General features: G+C 31.5%; 1 protein-coding gene across 2 annotated transcripts in view; it reads left to right on the top strand.

Annotated features, from left to right (window-relative positions):
- The window catches only part of LOC106669466 (suppressor of lurcher protein 1-like), a 186,559-nt gene that overhangs the window by 157,175 nt on the left and 10,613 nt on the right, over positions 1–18,771 (top strand). For both annotated transcript variants that reach the window (XM_024229450.1, XM_024229449.1), the window contains exon 12: positions 9,741–9,948. In XM_024229450.1, coding sequence (XP_024085218.1) covers positions 9,741–9,948 — 208 coding nt within the window. The remainder of the gene's footprint in view (positions 1–9,740; positions 9,949–18,771) is intronic.

The raw sequence follows: 18,771 nt of genomic DNA, 5'->3' as shown, positions 1-18,771 counted from the left end.
TGTTTTGGGTAGAATGAATGTATTTATTGGCGCGAAAGTGATTGTGTATGGGTGGGTTGTGCAGGAATATCCAGTACTCCACAGACCCACCGATTTACGTTAGTATTAGGCTATAATATCCTTTAGAGTGAATGGGCGGAGGCACGGTTGAAATATTAAATGTGCCAGTGGCTCCGAATTTTTGTTTAAATTTGTAAATACAGAATGATTGGTTACTGTTTCAGTGAATGTATTTATTAGTGGGATAGTAGTGAGTGCATGAGTGGGTCTATGGTGGGGTATCATGTACCCCATAATCCCACCAACCTAGGTTAATATTTTACATTAATTGTAATTTTAATTGTATATAATGTATGGATGTATTTATTAGCGTGAACGAGGGCGGGTCTTCAGAGGAATAACGAGTACTCTGAAACCCGCATATAGGCTAGGCTAGGATTGAATGTTAATGAACAGATAGTTTCAGAGTCTTTTCACCACGTGTGGGACGGCTAAAAATGTAGAAATAACGCCCCAGAACACAACCAGAAAGATCGCCACACTTCCTACAGAAAAGCCAACTTCAAAAAAAATAAATAAAAAATAAAAATAAAAAATTAAATAAAAGTAAAAATAAATAAATTTTTAAAACGTGAGGTGGAAGAAATGTGAGGTGCCGGCAATAGCCCAAAAGAGAGAGAGAGAGAGAGAGGAAGAGAGAGAGAAAGAGAGAGAGAGAGAGAGAGGGAGAGAAAGAGAGAGAGACAGACAGAGAGACAGACTCAATACATTTTGATAACATGCTTCTTATTAATATTTGATAATTTAACAATAATTAATCTGTGAGAAAGCAAGCTTTCCGATGTTGTTCTTGAGAAAGCAGAGAGATAAGATTATTTGGATCATGACATCCTATTTTTGGAGCAAACCGCTGTTTTATTGTATAATAATAAGTATATAATAATAATCAATGTAGAGTTAAGTATATAATAATCAATGTAGAGTTCAAATCTTCTTTAAGGTCTTTCCTAGGTGAAAGAAAGACAAAAGTGTTGGGATCATCAAGCTTTCGGCAACATTATGTTGCCATCATCAGGGCCTATTTATTAAGAAAAAATATTCATAATTAATTTAACAATCAACAATTAAAACAATACTGCATACCTTCCCAAGAGAGAAGAGCAAAAAATTCTCATCGGAAAAAACTATTGTAAAAGTGCATTGGTTTAGGTTATGAAGCACATGGCCAGCATTCAGTTATACATGATGAACAAGACATCTATGTAAAGTAGTGAGTAATTATACGCATATAACATTACCAATTGAAAAAAATTTAAATATATAATAAAAAATTTTATAATTACCTCACTAATGAATTCTTATAATTACAAGTCCAACTTTTTTTGTTCTTACTAGCTATTTTTGACATTAAAAACATATGTTATCACAGAGAGTATTATTTTAATGACTAGAATTACAGCTTGCTAAAATGATATGTACAAACTGTGGACTTGTAATTATAAGAATTCATTAGTGAGGTAATTTTAAAAAATGTTATTATATATATAAATTATTATTTTTTGTCAATTGTTAATAATATATGCGAATTACTCACTACTTTAAATAGATGTCTTGTTCATCATGTATAACTGAATGCTGGCCATGTGCTTCATAACCTAAACCAAAGCACTTTTACAATAGTTTTTTCCGATGAGAATTTTTTCTCTTCTCTCTTGGGAAAGTATGTATTATTGTTTTAATTGTTGATTGTTAAATTTATATTAATTATGTATATTTTTTCTTAATAAATTGGCCCTGATGATGGCAACATAATGTTGCCGAACGCTTGGTGAACCCAACACTTTTGTCTTTCTTTCACCTAGTAAAGACCTTATAGAAGATTTGAACTCTACATCGATTATCTGCAGGTCGATCTGCAAACATCATTTTTGTATAATAATGTATATTACGTTTTGTGTTTCCTTCTTATATACTTAAAGTGAATATGTGTTGTATGAGGGCTGATGGTGTAACAGTTCGACTTTCAATTACATTCGTGATGGTGGTCGATATGTGCATATAAGAGTGGATTTGCGTTCAATCAATCAATTAGTCATAAACCTTTATGCAACTACTTCAAAAATAGATTAATCAACTATATGATTCAATAATTAAACAAACAATTAAATTGCATATTCATGAATGTAATTATCGTGCAAACACTTGGCGTTTTTCACTAACTTCGGTTTGTTTACTGAAACCATCACTAGCTTTGAAAAAGTCCAGTTCTGTTTCTTGTTGTTGCTATAAAAATGATATGATAGTCAATGGTTTATTTATTAATACATTTACTTAATTGTTAAGGAATTGAGCTTAGGCTAATATGACATAATTTAATTTAAATGTTTTTTTTTTTAAATATTAACCACATATAATACAGAATAGCTATAGAACACTAACTGTACTTAACTGGTAAATGAATCTATCATCATTTAGCCATTTTTTGGTTAAGGTAATTGGGGAAGAAGCCTGCTATGCACGTTAATAAAATTCCATTTACACTCCACTTCTTCCAGACTTCTTCACTCTGTCTTAGAGTACTCAATATTCCTTCGGGTATTTGGAGAAAAAGCACATTTATCCACGTCTTTAGATGTCACTCACAAACTATTTTTTTTTAAAATGATGAATGATGGAGTGAGTGTGGTGTTAATCCTTTTTAAAAAGATAGTTCCTACTAACAGTAAGTTGTTTTGCACGATCCGGATTTCGAGCCCTTTAGCTCATCATCAGGTTAAAAAAACGGGTATCTAGAAATATTTATTGATAGGTTGCTAGTTAAAATAATAAAAAAATTAACTTTAAACGAATCAACACTAGGATTCAGCCACCCCACCACAAATGAATCATTAGGTTTCCGTTGTTTGCCATACAATGGTGAATTATCGGAAAAAGTTAGTAAAATGTTTAAACAAGAAGATTTTAAAATAGCTTTTAGAAGTAGGGGTTCACTTAAAAACATCCTCTCAAAACCTAAAGAAAAGGTAGCCAACTTGGCAAAAAGCGGGGTATACCAACTTAATTGTAATGATTGTGATATTAAATGTATAGAACAAAGCGGTAGAGAAATTAACGAGAGTTATAGAACACTTGCCTAAATCGAACAAGTTTTCGGAATTTATGGACCATCTAAAATAAGGAAAACATAATTTCAATTCAAATTTAAATACAAAAGTGTTACACAGTTTCAACAAAGGGAGAGAACTAGATAGATTGGTTTGAAAAATTTGAAATTATAAATGTAAAATTGAACATGGAGATAAATGCATTAATAATATAATAGATTTTGATCTACTTCCCATTTTAAATATGTACATAAATAATATTAAACGTGCAAATAATTAAATTAATTATTTTAATTGTTACTATTTTTTAATAATTTAATAAATTATATAATATTCTAGTTTTCTATCTTTTATCTCTAATCACTAATTTATAATTAATTTTTTACAGTAATTACTATTATAATATTTATTTGTGTTATAATTTCCGCTTTTCGCAAGTTAAAATTGCGCGCCATTAAAATACCAGCTGCTAATTGGAACGTCGCGTTGGCGGGGGTATCGGCGGGTTCACTTTTGCAACATGTCGAGAGACGTGGTTGCAGAAATCCTTTAACATGATGATGAGCTAAAGGGCTCGAAATCCGGATCGTTGCAAAACAACTTACTGTGAGTAGGAACTATCTTTTTAAAAACTATACTTTACGCGCACTGTCTCGGAGCGCTTGATATTCCTCGGTGTAACAGGGGAAGAAGCCCGCATTCACGCTAGTAAATTAGATTCACACCAGTCTTCAACAAACTAATACAGTGATACAAATGAAACCTTTTTCTCATCAACTTTTCATTCATTACAGCTGATATTATAATATTTCTCAGATATCGATAATTATGGCTACTCCATTCTCGTTTCCTTCATTGCATTAAACAACACATAGAGGAACAAGAATCTATGTATAGTTTAAAATATTTATGATATTTATTGTTATAAATAAATATATTGAAATATATAATATAAATAAATTTATTGGTATAAAATATTTATTGATTTGTTTAGTTATTTGAAACAACTGTTGTGTCCTAGTCCATGCATAGGTGACTCATGAGAAATGTTGACGTTATTCTTTCCCAACTAAATTCTCTGCAATCTGTTACTGTATGATCTACAGTAAAAATTTTATAACAGTCAGGGATACGTCCAAATTGAAATAAAACCCAATTCAATCGTCGAACTTTCGTGAAATCAGAACCCCTTTGAACAGTATTTTAAAGCTTTCTGTATTATTGATAGGTTGATTGATTAAGAAATATGAAGACATGTTGAACCGGCAGTGGATTATTTATTGGGCTATTATATAGCAGGTTTTTGAAGGTATTCAAACGTGTTTCGGCGTTGTGCCGTCTTCTAGCGGGTCGATTTTGTCTATGTTTCTTTTCATGGACAAATACCACTTAATGATTTAAAATTATAAATGCAAAAACAAGATTTCCCTCTCTGAAGATGGCGTAATGCTGAAACACGTTTAAGTAACTGTAAAACCCCCTCAGAGTAGTCTGGCCCAACATGTTACCTAGTGCAGGTTCAACATGTATTCACGTATTCGCAGACCAACACCCAAACTTAAATTTAATATGGTTTAAAGCATAATTAATAATATAACTAAGTATAGAATGTATGCTTAAAATCAATTATAGTATTATATTACAATTAATTAAGGTATTTATTTGAGATAAAAAAGTCAGTGTCACGAGCGGGATTCGAACCCACGACCTTCGGCTTGATACGCCGCTACTCTACCACTTGAGCTATCGTGACTTCGATCTACTCGGGCACTAACTTCCCATCTCAACCTCATACCTTAGTTAATTGTAATATATTAATTGGTCAAGCGGACCACGAAATTAGTGAATTTGATAGTATTATACTTATGCGCTTTAATTTATCCTTAATGTTTCTTTCTTTATCTGCATTGTTCATCATTAAATTTCTTCACATTATCAGCAATGTTCAACATATTTTTTGATATGGTAGTTGCTATTTTACACTCTTTTATTCAACAAATTGTTAAGACTGTTGATTAATGCAGCTCAACTTTTTTTATACAAAAAGGTACATTCCTAGTAACAAAAAAATTGTTTTCCCAACAAGAAAAGTTTAACTTTATGTAATATCATTGAGTAAAGCTCTTGAGTCATTAACAAAACAATTAAAATATAAAAGTCTAAATTTAAAATAAATAAGAGAACAATATTTCGTTCAAAAATATTTTTGATAAAAGAAGTTGTGTGATTTTGATACTAAAGGCCACAATAATTAGGGAATATTTATTAAGTAAATTATTCACCCGTTAACAAAATTACGCTGTTAAAATCTCTTCTTATAATAAAATAATAAAGGATTATTAAGAAAGCACAATATTGGAAGGAACGATAAATGATTAAAAATAACTGTGCCCAACCCCAACATTGCTTCTAACTAAGGAGAGATTCATGAATATCTCAAGGCCCCTTTTCTCTGTCACCCATTCCCAAAGTAGTCAATCCTTTTGAAATCACATTGAAATCGCAAGTCACTTGGCTTTGTTTCACCACGTCCCAAATCCTCCGTGAATTCCCTAAAAAAGGCATAATGTTCCTCAGCACCTATACCACACTATACTCCGCACTACACACTTCCCTTTGCATTGGAAATATACAAACATCATCCTTTTCCCTAAACTAGGCAAATTCCAATTATCCTGCTAATCACTAATAGTTTAATTTCTTCAGCCTTCTCTCAGACTACAAATTTGTTTTTTCCTGTCAATACTCCACAGCCCAGCGGATGCTTCGCGTTGTACACCACATATCCTCATCCCTTATAAGAATACTGTATGGGGTCCTTCCTTGGCAAGCGTTCGACAGTTTGTGGCAAAAGGGTCTTCTATACAAACTAAAGAGGACATGGCCACAGGACCTCCTGCACTTGTGTAAAGTTTGGAGAGAAACAATGTTTGCTAACTCTTCTCAAGAATAGTGAATTGTAAATAAGTATGATATTAAATGTTTCTGACATTTTTTCAACGAAGTATCTTCTTCGTTTTCGAAATATTAGCAGTACTTTGGCTTGACATGCCTCTTTAAAGAGCATATCTACAATAAATTGAAATATTGCGCAATTTTTGGGAGTAGTAAGTTCAAAAATCAACAAAGTACAAACCAAGAAATTTTGGTTATGAAAACATTTTTCCTTTTGGCGTTGATATAATTATTTTCCACTTTGAGCTGCAAATGACTTGGTACGACTCTTTGAATAATTTTAATAAAGCAACAGTAACAAGACAGCTCTATTGTTGTGACAGGCAAAATTCACTGAAATTCAAAGAGTCAGAACTGAGCAACAACCAGCTCATAACCCTGCAGTGGGAAAATTCGTTTATGCTATTTTCCAGAAATTGTAGATTTATGGAAGAAATGTCACGTTTATTTGAAAATAGTGTGAACAGAGTTTTGTTGTTCTATAGACTAGAATTTTCTTATTTCATAAAATATTAACGTGACATTTTCTCGCATTGTGAGATTGATAGGTAATAAATTTACATATCAAAAGTGTGTTAAAAGGTGACAATTTCTTTTGTTTAATAGTAATCTTATGAATATTGCATTGCCAATGTGAGTGAAACTCAGCTGTTTACATAGCTCGTAAATTAATCATAAACTTTGGAATATGCAAATTGAGCTCATAACCCGAATTGTAACATTATTATGAAGTATTCATATTCAAGGCAGGGTTCATTGATTTCATAATGGAAATTGTTATGAATGAAATAATCAAATTTCCCTTTGAAGGTTTCAAATGTCTTCATTACCATGCCGTTCTCGTGGCTTCTAACAAAAAATGTTTGCCCTGCTTAATTGTCCCTGTCAGTTTTTTAATAGCTACAAAGAGAGGTTCGAAAAGAATTTTAACTGAGAATGAATTGTACATTAAGCTAATTTAAAATGATTTGTTTTTAATCATCTCGTGCTTGAGGAATAATGAATCACATTCCATTACAACTAGAATCCCCGTTGGGATGGAAAGCCGGAAGCCTCGCTTTTTACTCAGAGGACGAAATACTGGGAAACTTAATTAAATATTAATGGAGAATTCAACATTGCGATTTGAATAGTTCAAATCAAAAGATAAAACAAAATACGTTAGAAGGAAAATAACCTGACTCATAAAAACAAGACACATTAGCAGGTAAAATCGATAACATATATAGACTTGTGTGAAATAATATTTAACCCACATTTTATGCATTGTAACAATTTGTTTATTTTACTATAATAACAGAGAATTAAAAAAAATATGTTGAAAACAACGATACCTTGCTTTGATAATTTTCCTTCTTGAGGGAAAACATTTGACCTGTGTTTCTTTTCGGTTCTGATGTACATATGCAAAGTCAGAATATTCACTAGATTGAGAAGCTCCTGGGAGTTTATATCAACAAATCTTTCATATGTAATTTGCATTCTCTTTTACGAATCGGCCCGGTAGGAATTTTAAATCCTGTAAATATTTGTACGCCCCTGGGCGTTTTTGTAAATATTTATAATCTATCTTTTTCGTCTAACTTCAAAAACGTAATAATTATAACGTCAATAACGATTTTAATTTCTTTAATGAATGGTACATACGGCGGTAACTATTGGGTTGTCCGGAAAATAATGCAGGATTTTGGTATTAAACAAAAAAAAAGAAACTAGTTACTTTAAAGCAATGTTCTTTAATCAAAATNTGACATTCATACAAATGAGTAATCCTGTAAACGTAAACAGAATATTTTATATAGATTTTTTTTAATGAAAACTTAAAATCCTGCATTATTTTCCGGACAACCCAATAATATACCAGCATCATTTCAATTAATTGAACGGAGTTATTTCAATTGTGATGTAAAGGCTTTGAACTAAATAATATTTGACGTTTCATCACGTAGTACAACTACTAGTACAACTGTCAACACAAATGAATGTAATGGGTTTGACTTAAGTACGACGTTTACAGGCAATTTCTTGTAGGAAAAACAGATTTCGATTTCGTTTTTACATTCTCTAATTAAATCTTAACGTTGTTTGAAAAAGGATCGGGTATGAGACCATATAGACAAACGGAAAGCTCTGAATTCTATGCCGACTTTTCGGTCAAATTTATTGCCTCAGTACTCTAAATTACAGAACATTTGACATTAGTATTGATACGACAAATATGAAAAACAGAGAGAATAATTTATATAACATACTCGAATTGAAAATTAGGTAACAGTTGAAAGCATTGTGAGGACGCCCGTTCAAATAGAAGTGTGCATCACATATATGTGATGTCAGAGACAAAGAAAACCAGACATTACACTATTCCAACATTGCTACAAGTATCAACATACTTTTAACTTTTACACCATTTTGGTGGTTGACAAGGAGCTCTATTCTCAAAAAACAGTAGCCTTAATCACAATTACCAATTATATATAAATTTAAATTTACTTGTGTGTTGATTAGTGCCCGTTAGTCGATGATTATTCAGAAATCGTGAGATGCGGTCTGGTGTGATGTAGGTTTCAGAAAAACATTTTGTTTATCGTGCCATCGTTTCGGTCTTTATCGAGATCATCTTCAGGGCCTGGGATTTACAAACATTGTTTAAATTTAACAAATAAATATAGGATGTGGAATAAAGTGAATTTATACAATGCAAAAAATATATTTTTTATATTCAATCAAAGTATTTCTACTCACTCAAAGTGTTTGTTTTCTGCGTAATTGTGCCAATGTTTGTAAATCCCAGGCCGTGAAGATGATCTTAATAAAGATCAAAACGTTGGCACGATAAAAAAAAAGTTTTTCTTAAACCTACATCACACCAGACCGCATCTCTCGATTTCTGTATATATATATATATACAGCATGTGTTATAATTTGGAATAGAGCTGTAGAACATACCTAATTTTGTTATGTCCGTTTTTTGGTTGCGAGAGTGGGCATCTTGTTGGATGTGCAAAATTTCTTTGATCAGTCTTCTGCACAGATTGATTTCCTTGTAAACCACCGAAACGTTGTAAAATCAAAAGTATGTTGATACTTGCGGCAATGTTGGGATAGTGTAGTGCCTGGTTTTTCTTTGTCCCTGACATCACATATATGTGATGGTCACTTCTATTTTGACGTGCGTCCTCTTGCAGTCAACTGCTTTCAACTGTTACTTAATTTAAAATTCGAGTATGTTATATAAATTGTTCTCTCTGTTTTTCATATTTGTTGTACCAATACTAATGTAAAATGTTCTGTAATTTAGAGTCCTGATGAAGGCAATAATTTGGCCAAAAGCTCGACAAAGAATTCAGTGCTTTCCATTTATCTACCTGGCCCCTCACCCCCACTTTTTTTCAATCAACGTTACAATTTGAGAAGACTGATCACAAAATAACTAAATATTAAATCTTAAGCATTTCTTAAATTTAAAGACGTTGATCTATGTTTTAATGGAATTTAAAAATCGAAATTATATTGTATATTTTAGCATAATAACGAAATCACGTTGGCGGTTATTAGGTTTTTAACAGAAACCAACAGATCAAAATAATATAACATTAGTTCAACTAAATAACTTAACCTAACTAAGTTTAAATTTTCTTTAGCTTCATTAAAGGAATAATTGTTTATTTTTAATTACAGACTTTGGCATCAGCGGAGGTGAGCAAGTCGACGATAAGCCTTGCGCATTCAGATACCGTTCCACGGTTGCCCAAACGGGTCATATCACTAGCCCCAACTTTCCCGGATTGTATCCGAGGGACACAGAGTGCCACTACTTCTTTCACGGCTCAACAAACCAAAGATTGCGGCTTACTTTCAACTATTTTGACGTCGAGGGAGTCCACCCGTAAGTAAATTTATGATTTATATTCTTGGATTGACAAAGTTTGCAAGTTGCAATATTATAAATTATGTAAACAATATGTGCTGCACCTTTCGTAATCCGCTGACCAGAGANTAATAATAATAACAATAATAAAAACATTTTTGTTAAAAGGCTGCCTTTTAAACAGTATGTTCAGTAAAAATTGTAGAATTTGGTATGACGCCGGTTCCTCGCGTTTCATTCTATAAATACGTTTCAATTCTACTTTAATAGATCCGTACATTACATTATATTCGGCCTAAAACCCACCAAGACACACGCAAAACATTTCAGCTAGTAAATACTTTCCATCGGAGTCCAGGATTCCTGGTTAGAAAATAAGTTCAACCTCACTAGAGCTTTTCGAAATTTTTTTTGTATTATATTTGTGGGAAAATAGTAATAATTATTTGCTTCATTCTTTGGAAATATGTAAATAGTTATAAATATATCTATGTATCATAAAATTACATATTGTAACCAAAGGTTTCAAAGAAGAACAACTTACAATGCTTGGGAAATTCTTTTGAAAGCAAATTTTTTTTTACCAGGGTTTGCAACAGCAGAGGTCATATCAACCCTCAGGGCGCCGGTGTTTTTGAAAAAAAGCCCGTTTATAAGCATGTCGGGTTCGAATGCAGGGCCGCTGTATTCGAACCCTGGACCTTTAACGATGAACTAGATTATCGACCTGCTGGATACAAGAAGTCTTTTCAGAGGATCTTCGGACCTCTTCCGAAGATCCTCTGAAAAGACTTCCTGGACCTTTACCTTACAGTGGTGAGCGCCGTGTCAACGCCTAAACCGTTGCGGCCACCGACACCCTGAAAAGCAACTTTATATGCAGAAAATCCTGAAATACTTTCAACCAAATAAAAATATCAAAAACACTTTTTTTGTCCTTTGTCTTCTAAACTGGAAACTTAGTAATTTTAACATCCTTTATGAATAAAAACTTAACCATTTTGTTTCCAACGCAGAAATTCGTTTTTGTTCAAAATTGCTTTTTTTCGAGTTTATAATTCCGTCAGCCTAAAAAAGCATATAATGCTGCCAAATAATAATAAAATTTAATAGGTCGAAGGAAATACTGTGGTTATTCGTGATGGTATTATGAATTTTATTTTTTTCGAACTGTTTCAACGTATGTGATAAATGAAAGTATATACGTATCCCATATTTAACGTAGGAGAGTGAACAGAAAATTTCTTATTTGATATAGTTATATAATCAGTAATAAACAGTTTATAAAGAATGTAATTATGCATTTTTTTCTAAAATTAGGCTTAATCATTTAGCTTGTCAGGTCAGTTAGTCGTTGGGAAGAGTGAACGTTCTATTACAATGCTGTAACTCACAGAAAAAGCTGTTAATTCCTACTGTTTAAAGCCTTGCAGAAATAAATCTAATAAATTTTCTTTCTGTCTTTTTTCTCCCCAACTCCGGTGTAATTTATATTGAACTAATATATTTCGCAGTCAGGAGGGTATACTTACGCTGAAATTCAATTCCCAGGTCGTATGACTATGGGATAAATAATGACGTTCATACTCTGAATTATGGATGGTGCATTAATTGAGGAGTAAAAGGGGTGGCACCAGTATCTACATAGCTAAATTGAATATCAGCAACTCTACCCTTCTTGGCAATGATACCTCCGTGGTCTATGCTATCGACTGGCAGTAAACATTGTCTTTAATATAATCTAATGTAATATATATTGAATATATGAGAATATGTAATTACTTCATAATATATCTTTTCGTATTTTGCATTATCGAGTGAAAATGTAACGAAATGTCACAAACATTAAAAAAGAAGAAACATTTTACTCATTTCGTCTCAAAGTTACGAGTTCTCAACGTTATCTTTGCGTTTTCATCGAAGTATTAGTTACATTTGTCTATCCAGGTTTTTTATAATAATTGTTTTTTTGTAAATATAACCACCACTAATTTTTAATTTAAAAAATGGTCTTCCGTATTTTCATTTTTTTAGTGCAAAACCATTTTCCCGAGCGTAATTTTATTTGATTTGAGTTATTTATTTGACGTATTCCTGTAGTTAATCGGTTTACCGAAAAAGATTTTAGTTTCCATTCAATGCAAAGTTATGTCTCTTGGGTTATAAAAAAGTTTACTAAAAAAACCAGCCTTAGGTTATCATTGTTGGTGAATGAAAAAACAACTGCTATTAAAGTTATCAAAATGTCATTTTTGTGGCGAAGAATTATATTACTTTAATCAGATCTCGTTGCGTGTCAATTTTCAATTTAGGATCGAATTGCTTATTACGTTAAGAAAAAAACCTTTGCTTTCTTAGTTTCACTTTCTTAAATATATGTTTATAATGGAATAAGAAATTAACTCTATATTAATGTTTATTTATTTTTTGTCCGTTGTTCCCATTTGCTACTCTTTACTTTAAAATTTATCTGATTTTCTCCGTGGTTATAAACCTATAGTGGGGTCATTTCCGGTCTTTTTGGTCTCTTTCATTTTCATTTGGCAGTTATTTCGACTGTCCCCATTTGTCTTGTGGTCTTGATCTTCCACAGAAACGATAGTGAAGCCAGAATGATAGCAAACGACCAAACTGCAAAATTACTTAATTGTTAACCAAAGAAAATCTTTGTTGATATTACATTTTCTTCACGATTAGGTATTAAAAAAATTACTTATTTGGAAAAAGCTAATATGTCTCGCATTATTTGCTTTAACCTCAGAATTTTATTTAAAAGACACAGTTTTTTAAATATTTCTTAAACAGGTATTCACGAGGGAATTCTATCGCTATACTTATGTTTTATTATCTACCTCGCTGCTATAGAATCTATGCCCAATGAGATTTTTTTATGTTTTTGAAAGCAAAAAGTCTAAATTTATTCTAACATTTTTTCCTAACGCAAGGCACGTTGCCACCAGAGCGTCCCTAGACGCTGTAAATAAACAATGTTAGCCTGATACGGTTTTCTCAGGTGCTGGATTTTGCACCCTTTTAAAAATTTACAAAATTTTTTATGTATTTAGTAAGATGAGGTTTTTCTGAAACTGAGAAAACATCGTGTCATATTAATAGGCATAATAATTTAAAAACTTTATAAGTATTGAAAACATGAATAACTTTCTAACAACTCATTGCTATTTAAAAATGCCACTTTTTTGTAACGAAAATGCTTGCTGAAATGCCTAGAAACAAAAATGAAAATATACAAAAATTCGATTGTAAATAGAGAAAGTAAAAGTAACAAACAAATGACTAATTATACAAAGAAAATGACTCAAAATAACAAACCATAAAAATGTTAAAAACTTATAACACAAATTATGTAAGTAACGAAAGATCCAACAAAAATTTAAACACAAGAATATAACAATTTATTTTATTGAAAAACAATCATTACAATAATTGTCAATACAATCAACACAGATATGTTGTGAAAATCTTATAATGTCTTATAAAATCTTAAATTCCATTCACCAGTCATTCATAAAAACTCATTAAAGCTACAAAAAGCATTTTCAGTCAGGTAATTTTCGGTTTTGTTTGTAATAGTTTTTCAGATAGTTTTTTAAATATTTTATTGCATCAGTTTAATTTAATTACACGCAATACATGCAGTTTCACACATCTCAGGTACAATATTATTATAATTTCTAAGGAAATATATTTACAGTAATATATAATATATAAGATAATACATAAAATAATTAACTATAAAAATAGTAAAAACTTATGAATACAAATTGTCGCATAAGCAACGATACAACAAACAAAAAATTAGAAAATACGAAATTTGCAAATTAGAAAGGTAAACAATATTGGAAAAGAACTAACAGACTAAAATGAAAGAAGATATCATATAAAGCCATATTTATGAAAACGTTTATACAGAAAACCAGCGGTATATAAAAAAATAGTAAAAACATTATAAACAGTTAAGAATCAAAAGATAAAAACTGGACAAACGGATATGTGACAATCAATCAACAGACAGACGGTCGCAAGAACGAAAAAATATACACACACGCAAATACAAAATGAGCAGTCGAACTGGTGAGTCAAAATGTGTTATGTTATTAAAGAGTAGAAAAACGAGTAGCAACACACAAGACTGATTGAATTATCAAAACGTTTGAGACCGATCAAACAAAATAAACAAGAAAGAAAAGTTTAATTAAAAAACAGTCAATCAAACAAACCGTTGCAAAAACAAAATAGATAATTAAAATTGTATCGATCCACACGCAATCAAATAAAAAAGGCTAAAATTAATTTAGAGGCAAATTGAAGTACAGAGAATAGCTTCGATAAAAATAAGACTAAAATACAAAATGATAATTTGAACGAACCGCCGAATAAAATACATAAACAAATAAAAAATATAAGGAGAGATTGCATAAACAAACAAAAAATGTAAAGACAAACGAATGAATATTGTACACAATAATCATTTCTGTAAATGGTCAATTACACAGCTCAGAGCCAGAATATCTGAAATAAGTAGTTACAAGTATTTAATGAAAATCGTAACTTCCAGTATATTACAAACTCTTTAGTGCGTTGTACGTAAATGTCTGTTTTTTACAATCGAAATTCACCATTCTGAGAAAAAAGGCGAAGCTTTCAAGTTAAATTCTCCGTTGTAAACTCAAAACAGGTTGGAATTAACGAGTCAAGCCTTATAATGTAAAATAACTTTCAAACTTGTTTGCAAAAAGCAAACTTGGGAAGGCTGGCGAATTCCTTACCGTTCGGAACAAACAGCTCATAACATCCTGGGTGGTGTATTATAGTGTAACAAAGTAAAGGCAATGGATCTTTCAAACAGTGTGTTTACAACATAAATACGACTTATTAGAGCGCATGGTTTAAATAATAGACTCGTTAATTAATTAAGAATCGCTGTTAAGTAGTGAAAATGCAACATTTTTTATGTAAAAATTGCGGAAACACGTTTAAAATGAAGTTTACGCATAAGCTGATTATAATTCTGATGATCAATTGTTATAAACGGTGGACGGATCTTCATTATCAATCAATATAATCTAACAGAGTTTTCGAAGAATCGGATCAGATGTGTTATTATGCTACGATTAGAAGTGAACGAGCTTATGAAATTTTCCTCTGCTAATGAGCTAGCGTGGTCAGTATTCCATTTTTAATGGTGTTTCTATAATTTGCCACACAAGTTTAAAAAAACAACAAAAAATTAAATAGCTAATAACGTTCACCCATAAAAAGAGTTTGAAAAAGGGTACTAGCACATAGGATATCCAAACCCAGATCGTGCAAGGGATAGTCATTAATTGTGTTACAAAAACCGTACAACTTTAATATCCTTAAACGATAACTGCGAGCAGTGTAAATATCCTTTAAGTAAAAAATCGTAAAAGTACAATAAAAAGAACAGTTAACTGGTATGCTAATAAAAATCAAGAAATAATCGCTTATAAAATGGGAACTAAAACAAAAAATAGTATATTGCCAATATTTGGCTGTAATAAAATCTAATATATCTTAACGCTCATTAATCCGGTGAGCTTAAGCTAATGACTACAACTCCATCACTTGCCTTAGTAATATTACTAAACGTACTTCCATTTATGAACATTTTATATTCAGTAAGAAGCTATAAAAGGTCTTACAGACTTTAGGCATAGGTAAATTCGATGGGGACCGGAAAAGTTCAGCACACTATAATAAAAATCAAATCAGATATCTATTCTTGAAAATAGGAATTGGTCATATGACCCCGGAAACATCCTTGCAACAAATTTTAACTATGTTCAACAAATACAAATTGGAAGAAGAAATTATCAATTTGTATTTGATTTTAATCGCAAATTATACGAGACACAGTTGGATCTAAAATTAGTTAAATAACCGAATCAGGTATATTTTGGGCAACCACCCTTGGTTTTTTAAGCTGAAACACATGATATTAACTTTAGTGCCATAGAAAAGCTAATGTGAAACACATATAAAAATCCTCATGAAAAAAGGTAATGCCTTAACAGCATTAGGACAAAAAATGTTACATCGAAATACCGAATCTATCGAGAGCCTGGGAAAACATAACAATATTGTAAGTAGCAGGGCACAAAGAAATTGTTGGTGATGAACAAGAAAAAAACTAGGAAGAGAAGAAGGCCCAGAATGTACACTATGGATGAAAAGGACTCCTCAATCTCACAATGGTCCACACAAAAGAAATGATCAATCCAGATGTACCAAATCTAGTAAACTTACGGTTGAAGAACCGACCTCACAATTATACACCTATTGTTATAGTTAAAATGTAAATCTCATGGGATTGTTAAGTTTTGAAAGGATGATCCTATACGACGAGGCAGAATAAAGTGTCATCAACATTACTTCTGAATGAAAAGCAACAGTTCAACAGAATCATAACAAGTACTAAAATGACCCGGGAAAAAGAGCTTGATCAATAAAATCAATTTACTTTTACTGCTTAAAAGAATGATTAAATACAGTGAACAGATCAAGAAACGAGGAAAAGCACTATACGCAAAAATTACTATGATTTTACAATAACAATTTGAAAATCTATTCCAAAATTACTTCTCCTACTGATTCAATTAAAAAAGTTTATCAATACTGTGCTAACCTGGTGCCCTAATAACAAACTTGTTTTCAATGTCTCCAAATGCTACACAATTACTTTCTTTCATAAGAAACAACTTATGTTTGTTACTATACTCTCCATGATTTTCTTTAAACGCGATTTGAGGTCGTAAAGGATCTTGGTATACATTTGATTAAAAGCTCAAGTTTAAAAAACATAAGATTATTCAAAAATCGTGAAATGAGGTCTAGAGTGATGTAGGTTTCAGAAAAACATTTACTTTATCGTGCCAACGTTTCGATCTTTATTGAGATAATCTTCAGTGCCTGGAATTTACAAACATTGTTTAAATTAAACAAATACATGTGGGATGTGGAAAAAAGTGAATTTATACAATGCAATATATATTTATATTTTTTATATTTAATCAAAGTATTTCTACTCACTCAAAGTGTTTGTTTTCTGCGTAAATGTGCCAATGTTTGTAAATTCCAGGCCCTGAAGATGTTCTCAATAAAGATCGAAACGTTGGCACGATAAAGAAAATGTTTTTCTGAAACCTACATTACACCAGACCGCATCTCACGATTTCCGAATAATCATCGACTAATGGTCACTAATCACCTCACATTAATAATTATGTCTTTTTATTTTTGTTGTTGTTCAGTTTTGACCCTTCAGTAGTATTTTTTATTTACCATTTATAATATTACCATGTATATATGTCCTTATTCTTTATATATTGTTATTGTAAAATATCTTTTTATATTTGATTTCGACCCGTAAATAAATAAATACCCCCCGCTTCCTAGTATTCTAATTGTCACTTAATCGAAAATTAATGGGTTTTATATTGTACAGGTTTTAAATCAAATCATTAGTTTTGTCGGTTTCGAGCTTTACACATCTCATTGAACGTTCCTGCCTGATTTGTACAATACGGATGGATCCGGATGATTTTCGTTTCAACTAATGTGCCAAATTTCAAATTCCTGTTGCTTATAATTGTGCAAGAAATAAAAATAGTAACCTAATAAAATAGTAACAAAAATGCGATTTTACCATTAAGTTGTTTTAGGTATCAATTCTTTAAAAAAATTGGAAAGCTTTTTTTTTTTTATAAAGAGGACAATCGAGATTCATATTGAGTAAAACTGAAAATATTGCTTTATGATACAGTCAAATTTGTCTACATTTATCCATAAGAATGTATCACTACGGGGCTACAAATTTTTGTAGCCACCTGAAAACTGGTCTCAGATGGTGGAAAATAATAAAAAATTAGATTTATGTCCGCTTTTTACTCATTTGGGTACTGTGGATTAAGCTTCGTCGGCCTTGTTCAACTGTGACACAACGTGGGAGTGTATCGTAAAGAATTAATTTAGCCCATAACATACTTCCCCTTTTCAAATTAACCTAAAAGGTTTCCGAGTGAGGGACCGGCTTAGAAAAAAAATTGCGCGGCAAAAGGTGGGCAGGGTGCGGACGACAAAAAATATTTAGAGGTCCATTAGAGGGAGTGAAGATAGAGGGCGGTTTTACAAAATCCCAGTTTTATGCTACAATGAGACCTGGCTGCGACAGATTTACGCCCGAAAAGACTCGGAATTTAACAGAATGATATCCTTATTAAATTGGCTAACCGTTTACATCAGCTTGCCAGCTTTTGACGCTAACTGTGTGTAATTCGAATTAATAAATCATTCACAATATTTTTATGTGCTTCCTTTTCAACAGATGCTCTGCAATTGTGATCAATCATATGTCCTACTTTTTATTATATATTTAACATCGATTTTATTAGTGTTCGGATTAACCATTATATCTGTAGTTAAAGTATCGTTTTTTTCTACATAATCATAAAAGATTTAAACGAAAATATCTACTTGGAAAAAACATAATATTCCAACCTGCTTAATCGAATGTAAAGTTTTATATATAAGGCTCGATTATGTTTTTATAAATTTTGTAAGAAACCTTTAAAAAAATTCACTAATTTTGAGGTCCGCTTGACCAATTAATACAGGGTGAATTGCTACTCGTGCTACAAACTTCTCCAGTAGATTCTTCACCCTAAAATGAACAAAAAAGTTCATATTGTCCATGGTCCGATTCTCAACCATTTCAGAGTAATTTCGCTTTTTATCGATTTTGAAAGATATCACGTCCTGGCGTCGGAAAATCGTGATATCTTTTAATCTAAACATTTCTCT

Source organism: Cimex lectularius, unplaced genomic scaffold (assembly GCF_000648675.2).
Source record: "Cimex lectularius strain Harlan isolate CLEC.00 unplaced genomic scaffold, Clec_2.1 scaffold304, whole genome shotgun sequence".
Lineage (NCBI taxonomy): Eukaryota > Metazoa > Arthropoda > Insecta > Hemiptera > Cimicidae > Cimex > Cimex lectularius.
This window is presented reverse-complemented; position numbering and strand designations above follow the sequence as displayed.